The sequence below is a fragment of the Eschrichtius robustus genome, chromosome 2 (assembly GCF_028021215.1).
Source record: "Eschrichtius robustus isolate mEscRob2 chromosome 2, mEscRob2.pri, whole genome shotgun sequence".
NCBI lineage: Eukaryota > Metazoa > Chordata > Mammalia > Artiodactyla > Eschrichtiidae > Eschrichtius > Eschrichtius robustus.
Window position 1 is genome coordinate 75,110,317 of NC_090825.1, and position 11,179 is coordinate 75,121,495.

An 11,179-nucleotide genomic window follows, 5' to 3' on the forward strand; every position below is an offset into this window, starting at 1 on the left:
TTATCTCGTGTTTTTCTCCCCCTCCGTCACCTCCCGAAAGAAAAAGGCAGCGAGAGCCCGGCGCCACCGGCACAACAAAAAGAGCAAAGTGTGTGATCCTCCTCGCTGGCTGCCTCCCGCTCTCCAGCTCTGCCTTCCTGAATGGCTGGCTGCGTCCGGCCCTGGACCTGGCCCCCCGACACCAGCGCGCTCTGATCGCCGCCGGCAGCCTCGCCCCGCGCCCTGCTCGGCTCACCGCGCTCCCCTCAATCCCGAGCCCAGCGAGGGCTCCCGCCGGGACAGCGGCGGCGGCGCGGGCGGCCCCGACCCGAGCTCGCGCTCCGGCTGCAGCCCCGACTCCAGCTCGGACTCCGGCCCGGGCCCCGGCTCCTCCAGCGGCGCTCGCTGCTGCAGCTGAGGCAGCGGCTCCAGAGGCGCCTGCAACCTCGACCTCCTCCTCCTCCGCCGCCGCCGCCGCCCTCGCCGGCTTCCTCTATGTCTGCTCTGCCGGCGCACAGCGCGTAGCCCCAGTGGCCGGCGGGCGGGCGGGCGGGCGCCCGGCGCGGGTGAGCGAGTGTGTGTGCGAGTGTGTGTGTGCGCGGGGGTGCGGGCAAGGCGGAGGGTGAGTGTGTGCGCGCGCCGTGGCCCATGCCCGCCGCCCCCGGCGCTGCGCCCCGCGCCGCTACCGGCTGCCGCCTGTGCCATTTCTGATTTTGCAACTTGGTGAAGAAGAAAAAAGCGAGAGAAGGGAGCTTGCTCGCTGGGGGGGGGTGGGGAGGGGGGGGAAGGAGAGCGTGGCCCCCCCAGGATCGGAGCGCGGGGGGAGCGGGCGAGGGGAGCAGGGGTGTTCGGGGGGGAGCCTGAGAGCCTGGGGGGGCTGCAAAAAGAGAGAAAGAAAACAGCAGGAACCACAACAAAACGCCAGCCGGGCGGGCGGGCGCGCAGCAGCAGCGGGGCGGCCGAGGCAGTAGCGGCGGCAGCGGCGGCGGCGGCGGAGGCAGCGGCTGGTGCCCGGCTCGGGCTCGGCTCCCGCGACCCCGGGGCGCCGGGCGGGCCCCCCGCCCCCTCCCCCTCCCCCCTTCCCCTTCCCCTTCCCCTCCCAGCGCGCCCGCGCGCCCCGCGGCCCTCGGCGAGCAGCTCGGCTCCCCCCAGCGCTCCCCGGGCCCAAAGATATGGCAATGGTAGTTAGCAGCTGGCGAGATCCGCAGGACGACGTGGCCGGGGGCAACCCCGGCGGCCCCAACCCCGCAGCGCAGGCGGCCCGCGGCGGCGGCGGCGCCGGCGAGCAGCAGCAGCAGGCGGGCTCGGGCGCGCCGCACACGCCGCAGACCCCGGGCCAGCCCGGAGCGCCCGCCACCCCCGGCACGGCAGGGGACAAGGGCCAGGGCCCGCCCGGCTCGGGCCAGAGCCAGCAGCACATCGAGTGCGTGGTGTGCGGGGACAAGTCGAGCGGCAAGCACTACGGCCAGTTCACCTGCGAGGGCTGCAAAAGTTTCTTCAAGAGGAGCGTCCGCAGGAACTTAACTTACACATGCCGTGCCAACAGGAACTGTCCCATCGACCAGCACCACCGCAACCAGTGCCAATACTGCCGCCTCAAGAAGTGCCTCAAAGTGGGCATGAGGCGGGAAGGTGAATATTTATTCTGTGCTTCTTTCCCTGAGCTTCGCCCTCCTCCCCGGCCCTCTTTCTTTCTCTCTCGCGGGGGTGGCTGCTGTATGGGGCTGGGGTTCCTGCGGTCCCGGCCCGTCCCAGCTTCCCCTGTCCCCGCTACCTTCCTCCCCCGGCGTCTCCCGCCGCCCCCCCCCCCCCCCACACCCAGCTCGCTGCCGCTGCCTCCCCCTCCTGGCCTGCGCTGCTCTCCCCGGCTCCTCCACCCCACCCTCTGCCTGCTCAGGATTTTGTCCCTGGGATCGTGAGCTGTGGCTTAAAATCCCCTCCCTCTGTCTTGGATGTGCTCGGTGCGTGTCTCTTTCCCGCGTGTGCGTGAGGATGCTTGGGGCTGGGCTGGCATGAACTTGGGGAGGGGTGCTTATTTCCCCCGGAAAACTCTGTTTCTGTGTTTTTTCATTCCATTTTCCCCTCCACCTCTTCATGCCCTTTATTTAAAATGGGGGAGGGCTGGAGACTGGAGTACTCTGAACCATAGATTCATTACTGCATCATCCTTTTGGAAGCTTAGCTTGGAAAAAGAGGAGTGAGATTTATTGCACTTGTAGGTCTAATTAGGGGGGAAGGGGGGCTTCTGGCCTGTTCACTGGTTCCCTCTCCTCTTCACCGAGCTGGGGCCGCCTCCTCCAGAGCTGTGGCCTTGTTTTCACCCCTCTACTTTCAAAGGAAAGTTTGTGACTGAACCGTGCTTTCATAGTTGTGTCATTTTTTTTTAAAGCATGATACTCGTTTTATTTCTTCATCAAACTCCACCCTCTGCTTAAATACTGCATACAAATTACAATTTACAGCGGCATTTACCGATCCTTCTGACTTGGCTATAATGCATAGACTGCAGCTGGCATGAGCTTCCACATCATTTAATCCCTGTATTGTATGGCTTTGGTTTCTTTTAACACAACTTTTGATGTTGTATTCAGATATGCTTCATGTTCATGTGGCAAGAGATGCAGCACTTTTCTTATAAATATATCTAGCCATTTACAATTAAAGTTTATCTCCTGACAATCATTAAAGATGTCTTATAGTCAAATTAGTGAACCAGTCAATTTTATAGAATGCAGATTACTCCTTCTTGTAATTGACTTTAAAATTGTATTTTATATGCCACAAGAAAAGAAATTGAATTCCTTCAGATCTCAAGGAGCAGGCAAATATGACGACTTCATTTCTAGCTCCAGGGAGATTTTATAGGCATCTGAAAAACAAAAAACAAAACAAAACAAAAAAACTTTGAATTGTACTCTCATTTAATTGAAAAATAACTGCCAAGTTCAAAACTATAATTAGAAAAAAGTATTGTAGCCATTATGTTTCAAGAGCTTAAATTGCATTGAGGCTTGCATTAAAATTAGAATCAATGCAAACTTAAGAAAATAGCGTATAACCTGAAGTAAGATAGCTACGTGTACATGGACATATCTATATTAATTTGCTGGGGGGAGAGTTCAGTAGCCCTAACTTTTCCTAAAGTTGTCTTTGTTTACATGGCAATTTAAAACGCTGGCACTGTTGAAGTAAAACATACACATTAAAAAAAAAAAAAAAAAACTTTGGTCAGCTTTAAGAACTCAAAGCATGCTTACGTTTTGCATTCAGATGGTTAATGAATCCAGTGTTTTTGCAGTTGCAAGCTCGTGCATTCACTGGGCAAAAGCTGGCTGCAGGTTGCAGTGGCACCGCGCAGGACAGACATTAATTATATTTTCCACTTTTTTCAATAATGTTTGGCTACTGTAAGTTCAACTTTTTTCTTGATTTTTTTTCAATTTTTTGTTGCTTTTAACAGTGAGAACCTTGTGTGGGGCGATGGGGAGGAGGGGATAGGGGAGGGGTGCAGGATACTTGTTTTCTCTTCAAAAGTTGTAAGTGGTTAGTAGGGTATGTAACTTGTATCTATTTTAAGGATAATTCCGTAGCATTTTTAGAGAATATGGAAACATTTTGAGCAAAACCAGCTTGCTTGCAAATGAAGAGGCAGCTAGGCATTTGCCTAGAACCACAACCTTTCTCTGGTTTCGCCTGTTTTTGTTTTTGTTTTACCCTGATTTGGTTCCTTCTGGAGGGGTGAGTGGGATTTCATTAATCTGCGTGTGACTTGCTGGTGGTCGAGGGGCTGGGTGGCATTTTCTTGGCCTCACGGGGCTGGGGGCCCGTAAGTCAGGCCTAGTTCTGGCAGGGCTGGGGTGGCCAGGGGCGCAGGAGACGGCTGGGCATACCGAGCCGCGGAGCTGGAGGGCTTCACCCCAGATTGCCTCCGGGTGTGGGCTGTGAGTGAGAGCGAGCGCCGAAGGAGATGCTCCGGGCGCTTGTGGCTGCGGGAAGAACCTCCGCATTGTGTCGGGTGCGCTGCGGCACGGGATGTTCGCAAGCCCCCTGGATGCACATTGCCTCTTTTCTCTCTTTCTTTTCGTCAGCGGTTCAGCGAGGAAGAATGCCTCCAACTCAACCCAATCCAGGCCAGTACGCACTCACCAACGGGGACCCCCTCAACGGCCACTGCTACCTGTCCGGCTACATCTCGCTGCTGCTGCGCGCGGAGCCCTACCCCACGTCGCGCTACGGCAGCCAATGCATGCAGCCCAACAACATCATGGGCATCGAGAACATCTGCGAGCTGGCCGCGCGCCTGCTCTTCAGCGCCGTCGAGTGGGCCCGCAACATCCCCTTCTTCCCGGATCTGCAGATCACCGACCAGGTGTCCCTGCTACGCCTGACCTGGAGCGAGCTGTTCGTGCTCAACGCAGCCCAGTGCTCCATGCCGCTGCACGTGGCGCCGCTGCTGGCCGCCGCCGGCCTGCACGCCTCGCCCATGTCCGCCGACCGCGTCGTGGCCTTCATGGACCACATCCGCATCTTCCAGGAGCAGGTGGAGAAGCTCAAGGCGTTGCACGTCGACTCGGCCGAGTACAGCTGCCTCAAAGCCATCGTGCTGTTCACGTCAGGTGAGGCTGCGGCCGCTGGGAGGGCAGGCCGCGCCGGGAGCGCCCGCAGGCCCCGCTCCGCTCGGGCCCGGCCTCCTGCGCCGCGCCGCCGCGCCCGCCGCGGCCGGGCCCTCGCCGGACCTCGGGCCTGGCCGGGGACCTGCGGCCCCCGCGCGGGGAAGCGGCCGGCGGCGCCGCTGCCATCTTGGGAGCGCCGCGGTGCGGGCGCTGAGGCGGCGCGGGCGCGGGCGGCTAGGTGGCCCGGCCTGGCGGCCTGGAGCCCCGCGCGGGGCCGCGGCGGCGGCGGCGGGCGCGTGTCTGGCGGGGGGTGGGGCGGGGAGGCGGTGCCGTGGATCCGTCTGGCTGCGCGTGTGTGCGGTGTGCATGTGTGTGCGATGTGCGTGTGCGTGTGTGCCGGAGCTCAGCGTTTCTGGGGGAGGAGAAGGAAGGAAGAGAACGTGGGAATGTGGCTTTCTCCTCTGTGTGGCACGCTCCCTGGCTGAGTTTCCCGACACAGTGAGACACAGAGAGGGAGAAAGAGAAGAATACGGGCAAATAAATCATAAATAATCCCGCTTTATTGCATCCTGATTTTCCTTTATCGGAAACCATTCATGTTTGCAGTTGCTGAGGTTATTGAGGGTCGTAAAAAACGGATTCGATCTAAACAAGAAAGATGAAAAACAAAAGCAATACGGTAGAACCCGCAAGTATGGGAGGATTCCCGCCCCGGAGATAAATCTCATAGCCACGCAAAACGCACGAACATTGGAAATTTAACAGAGTGCCTTAAAAATATCAAATTAAATGTAGGCAGTGGTAACATGCATGTTAACAATTTCTCTTATGATAGATGGTTCAAATTAACTTCCAGGAAAGTGCATTAATGTTGCCTTTGAAGGCTCTGGTCCGAGCCTCTGAGAACACTGCCCCCCTTTTATTATTGTAACCTGCAAGAGGGAAACATATAAACACCCAGGACAGCAGGTAATGGGGGGAAATATAAACAAAGCCAGAAAGGACGCTGGTGGGGAACAGAGCTGCTCAGACTGGGTCTCGGGCCTTGCCCACTGTGAGTAGGGTTAGCTGCCGGTTTACCACCATTATTGGCGCTATTGTTTTTAATTCCTCCATTCGGAGAACAAATAAACCATCCTAATAAATCTATCCTAGAGGCAGGACCTCCAAAGGCCAAATTAAAACCACTCTTGAGCAGAGACGGCAAAACCCCTTTCCCAAGGCCTTGTTGAACAGTAAGCAGTGGTATAATCTATCAATATTTCCTGGCTTTCATGCGTGAAGAATCATATTTACATTGTATTAAAATGACTCTTAAATTTGCGCAATATTGTAATGTAGCAAATGTAGTATTAATATCGATCTGAACAGCAGATAATTTATTTAGACAAGAGCATCTCATTTGTATGCAGGGTGGCCTGAGCTGTGGACTTGGACTGCCCCCCTTTTACTTTCAGTGCAAATGCAGGTCTGCTAGTGGGAGAGGGAGTTATTCTTTGCAAGAGGATAAAGTGCGAACCTTAAAACAAATGGAAGATTTATTGAATAGCCTCCTCGGTGTTTGAATGCATTTTATCTTAATAAGTCTTCTTGATGGAAACGTGTTTTTCAAAAGTGACAAAGAGCCTGGGAAGCAGCGACCCGGCTGCTTTAGCTCTGGCAGGCCTGGGGCCTGTCTGGCTCTCCACTCCCCAGCTCTTTAGCCAAATTAATCAGGAAGCAAGCCAGTGTCAGGGAAGCTGGGGTTTTAAAATCTCATCCAGTGAGGTGTCTTGAAGCAGAAATGTAACTTGGAGCTGGACAGAGGTCTTCTCAAGAAAAGTCTCCCTCCCTTTTTCCTTGTCCCCCCCCTAAGGTTCTTTGAACCCCCTTGACTTTTCTGATCTCCTGCCCTTTCCCAGAGAGAGGCAAGGGCTGTGCAGGCTGTAGGGAAGACTGTGGAATTATTCATGCTTTCCTTTCAACTTTCCATCCTAAAATGTCCCTGTGAAAAGTGTCCCTTTAAAAAAAAGTTTTCACAAAGATATTTCTTAAACTAAGTCTTCAAGGTGTAAGGGAGGCCGAGAAGTGAACAATAACATTATTTTGTTGGAAAAATTGCAAGAAGAATATCTGAAAATGGAAATAGAGCTGTCAGTAGTAATTCACCCCCCTCCTCCATACAACACATTTCCACTTTTGACTAAACTTGTTTTGATTGCTAGCCAGAAGGGAATTCATGGGAAGCCTTCTCAAAGTCATCCAACTTTTAAGCAAACTTTGAATGATGGAAAAGACAGTTTTAGACATATTGTCCAACGAGGTTTACTCCGGATAAGTATTTGAAGCTGGCACGGGGGTTCCCTGTGGTGGTTTTCACATTTGGCCTCCGGATGGTATGTTTAATCCTTAATATTCTGGACAGCATCCAAGGACTAGGTCATGACCTGAACTTACTTTTTAAAAAAATTCATTAATTCATACACCTAAATATTCTCTCAGATAAATGAGACTTTCCCCGAAAGGAGCCATCTAGTTAACATAAATACGAGAAATCCATTTTCAGCACAATAATAACTTTGATTTCTAGTTATGGCAGCTGATTACATCTATATTTCCTGAACACTAAACTCTTCTGAATGCACAACATGAAATACATTCTCTGCACTACAAAGGCTAAGCTGGGAGGGCCTGAGCGGTAATGGTTATCTATTTACATAATTTCTTTTCCATATACTGTAGAAGAAATATTGAGGGTTCCCACATTGACACTACCATATAAAAAGCGAGACATGGATTTTGCACGTTCTGCCTCCTTTTCTTCTCTGGGTATAACTCATGGAGTGTAAATATGTACCGCATCACACCCCCTGCTCACCTAGTTTTGCTACCACAACCAGACAATTGATCTGAGAGCTCATACTGTCAGTCCACAGTTGGGGGAATTCTGTTGCAGAAATATCCAGAGTAGGAATGAATATCTAGAGTGGGAAGCCAGGCCCAAATTAGGGCTCCTGCCCGAGGGAGGCCACAGGGCTGGCCGGCTGGCACTTTGCAGCAGGGCCCAGCTACAGGCAATCTGCCTTCAAAGGAGGAAAGAACTCAATGCAGCCAACACAGGGCCCAGGCATGCCTTTCCTGGGCTTCTCTCCCTTGGAGTAGCCTAGCTGGGGGAAGGGTAGTGACCTTGCACCCTGGGGGCCCTAAGTGTAAATATCAGATAAATATTTTACAAACCTGAGGAGATTCCATATGGGTCTTTTTAAAAACCTGCTGGGGTATCAGTGGGTCCCTTTCATACTGCATTCTCTGAGGCTGAGAGGGATCCTGTGGCAGAAGGGGCAGATAATGCATGTCAAGCAAGATATATGTAAATAAGAGTCTGCATGGTGGTCATTCAGCAGGACCAGGTTAGGAAGCAAAGCCAAGGGCAGACCCTCAGGGTCCCCTTTCTAAGCATCAAAGCCCCAAACTGTTCCTGCCCTCATCCTGCTAGCCATAAAATCTCACTGACTTCCCAGGTCAGGCTAGTGTGGATGCACCCAAATGGCTGGCTAGAGTAATTAGACATCTGAGAGGAACCCAATCTGGATCTGGGGTCAAAGGAGACCTGCCTCAGAAGTTCTTGAATTATCACTAGTTTTATTTGTATTTTTGCTCAAGGCCATAGCCTTGTAGATGAAGGTGTTAGAATGCTTTACAAATCCCAGTTCCTGAAACAGAGACATAAAGCTCAGAAACTCAGCAGATCCAGGTTTCGCTTTGAATCATTTGCTGTGTCTTCTTAGGGTCACACTTGCCCATTCACAATTATACAGTGTCCTTTTGGGGGCATTGCCATGCATGAATTTCTTTCCAGATCTATATATTAGCAAACTCTGCCTTTGATCTCTAGTCAACCTCCTGACTGGCTAAGGGCTCCTCTGTGATCTTCCTGTTTTTTAAATATTTATTATTAATACAGGAAACAACATGGGTGTTTGAACTAAGAGAGGAAGCCTTCACTTCATTCCTCTGATTCCACCTTCCCCTCCATTTGCTTGCCTCTAGTTAGTTGATACAGTATAAACTGCCGTCTTGAAATATTTTTAGTAGACCAAGAAGAGCCCTTGGTGGATGTGAGATTAAACACACAGGTTTGGAGATGTTTCCTTGTGTATAGGTCCTGCCACAGGAAGCCTATCTCCCCAAATCCCCCCTCAACTCCCCACCTCCCAGTTCTGAAGCAGAAGCAGCAGCTGCCTCCAGGCCAGCTTTGTGTCTGATCGCTGAAGTTGTCTCCTTGCTGCAGCCTGGAGTAACTGAGCCATATTCCTTCTGATTATCATACAGCTTACAGAGATGTGACCAATTTTCAATTACGTGATCTAAGGCACAGATAGAAGTGTTCACCCTCACTGAGGATTTGCTGTAGAGTTCTTGCTTGCATAGAGAGTGGATCGCAAATCCTGTATTGCCAAAGCATGAGCTTGATCTGATGCCAGGCACTGCCAGCCTATGATTTCTTACCCCCTCGCATGTGTCTATTCACTATACAATCTAGGTTCTCCTTGAGGTTTCTCCTTGGGGTCATTTAGGTTTGAGAGGGGGACTCCAAGAAGCATTTTAGAACTGCCTCCAGGCTGCATATTTGTTCAGGGCTCCTGAACACCCCAAAACCAGGGGCAAAAGGGGCAGAAATCCTCCCTTTAATGAGCACAACGGAAAAGACGCTCCCCTGAAGGTGGAGGACAGGTTGCTATGTACAGCCAACATGGCTCCAGCATCGTACATTATTTAATCCAAAGGTGAAAGAGGAGAAACAAAGGGACTGGAGAGGTTGCTGCCTCTTCAAGTGTGTGCCTGTCTCTCCAGCTCCCCAGGCCTGGTGGGAGTTTGATTTATTTTTATTTGTGTTGGGGGCCGGGGGAAGGAAATAGTGAAGAAGGAGTAGGGAGGCATGGCGGGGAGGATTTCTTTTCTTCTTCCTTCTATCTCTATTTTTTCCCCTTTGCTCCATAAAAGAAAAAAAAAATGAACGGCTTGCTGTTTGTGACTTTGCTGTCCGCTGACCTAACCGTGTGCCCCCTCCCCTTGTCTCTCCTTCCTGTGGCTGCTTGGGCAGATGCCTGTGGCCTGTCGGATGCCGCCCACATCGAGAGCCTGCAGGAGAAGTCACAGTGCGCGCTGGAGGAGTACGTGAGGAGCCAGTACCCTAACCAGCCCAGCCGCTTCGGCAAACTGCTCCTACGACTGCCCTCGCTGCGCACCGTATCCTCCTCGGTCATCGAGCAGCTCTTCTTCGTCCGTTTGGTAGGTAAAACCCCCATCGAAACTCTCATCCGCGATATGTTACTGTCTGGGAGCAGCTTCAACTGGCCTTACATGTCTATCCAGTGCTCCTAGACCTTGGGCGCTTCCCACCTGCCCCCACCCCCTAGAGACTCACAGGACCGGCGGGGGGCCGTGGACTCCAATGCCGCGGGGACACCAGGCGGCCGATGCAGGGTGCGGTGGGCCGGGCAGCGGGGAGGAGGGCCAGGGCGACAGGAGCAGCCCACCGTGCAGAAATGCAACCCGAGCTGCAAACCAGGAGAAAAAGAGACTCTTTTTAGTGTCAGATCTGTGGACACGTTGGAAAGGAAAGGAAAAAGACCTTGTGTCTGATGAGAAAAAGAAAAAACTTTGGAAGAGAGGACCATGAAAATTTTAATAAAACAGAAGGAGACTAACGGACCTTCCAGGATTTATTGTGGACAGATGTGGATATATTCTGTACAGAAAACAACACACATGGAAGTGGACCGAATTCTATGTAGAAACACACACACACACACACACACACATTGTTATTCATTTTGTAAAATACTAGTCTTTATTTTCATTTTTTTGTAAAATTTAAACATCGTATGCACATAAAAAAGAAACAAGAATTAGGGGAAAATAACATTTTCCAAATAATTATAAAAAAATTGTCCTGTGTCTATGTATCTATATCTGTTTTGTATTTTTTTCTGGTTCCAAACCAGATTTCCTGTGATTCTATACTAATAATTTTTGATATAACCCTTTGCTTCTTATAATGAGTGCGATATATGTTGTCGAGGCTGTTCTTCAAGAATTAAAATTGAAGTGAAAATTTAAACAAAAAATAAAAGAATTTAGCAAAACCCACGTGTCTGGTTGCTTGACAGATGTCATCAGTGCAAGAGAACCCTCCAATTAATTTCCACTCCAATTATTATTAGAATGGCGGGGTGAGGGGGGAAACTTTTAAGGTCCATTACCAAGTTGGCTAGATTTATTTCCTAAAAGCAAGCAGCTGCTTTGGTTTTGTAAATGCGGAAGGCCAGTCTCTGCATGGGACAGAGTGGGCGGGGAGTGGGGGGGTGTCAGGGCACTTCGGTGCCGGCAGCAGCCATTGTGACCTTGTAGGTGGTGGGCAGCCAGCATGCAGCTGGCCAGGAGGCTGGGGCAGGCCCGGTCCCTCGGGGTCGAGCCTCTGCGCTGCCTGCTTCAGTATCAGCAGGTGGGAACTTGCCTGGCTGGAGAGGATGGAGCCCTGACAGTGGGGGGTTCAGCATGGAGAGGGCCACTCTGCCACCTCTGCGTCTCGTCTCGTCTGTGAC

The 11,179-nt window shown here is 51.9% G+C and overlaps 1 protein-coding gene across 1 annotated transcript; it reads left to right on the forward strand.

The window, feature by feature from the left end:
- The first annotated feature begins 826 nt into the window (after nucleotides 1-826).
- On the forward strand, nucleotides 827-10,653 carry NR2F1 (nuclear receptor subfamily 2 group F member 1). Its single transcript, XM_068535636.1, has 3 exons — nucleotides 827-1,611; nucleotides 4,068-4,595; nucleotides 9,676-10,653. The coding sequence occupies exons 1-3, from the start codon at nucleotides 1,152-1,154 to the stop codon at nucleotides 9,954-9,956; spliced, it is 1,269 nt and encodes a 422-aa protein (XP_068391737.1). The 5' UTR covers nucleotides 827-1,151; the 3' UTR covers nucleotides 9,957-10,653.
- The last annotated feature ends 526 nt before the right edge of the window (nucleotides 10,654-11,179 follow it).

Bases quoted from the DNA above. Each gene is read 5' to 3' on its own strand.
- NR2F1 (XM_068535636.1), top strand. From the start codon at position 1,152: ATGGCAATGGTAGTTAGCAGCTGGCGAGATCCGCAGGACGACGTGGCC. The intron at 1,612-4,067 runs GTGAATATTTAT...TCTTTTCGTCAG, and splicing joins AGTGGGCATGAGGCGGGAAG to CGGTTCAGCGAGGAAGAATG. The intron at 4,596-9,675 runs GTGAGGCTGCGG...CTGCTTGGGCAG, and splicing joins CATCGTGCTGTTCACGTCAG to ATGCCTGTGGCCTGTCGGAT.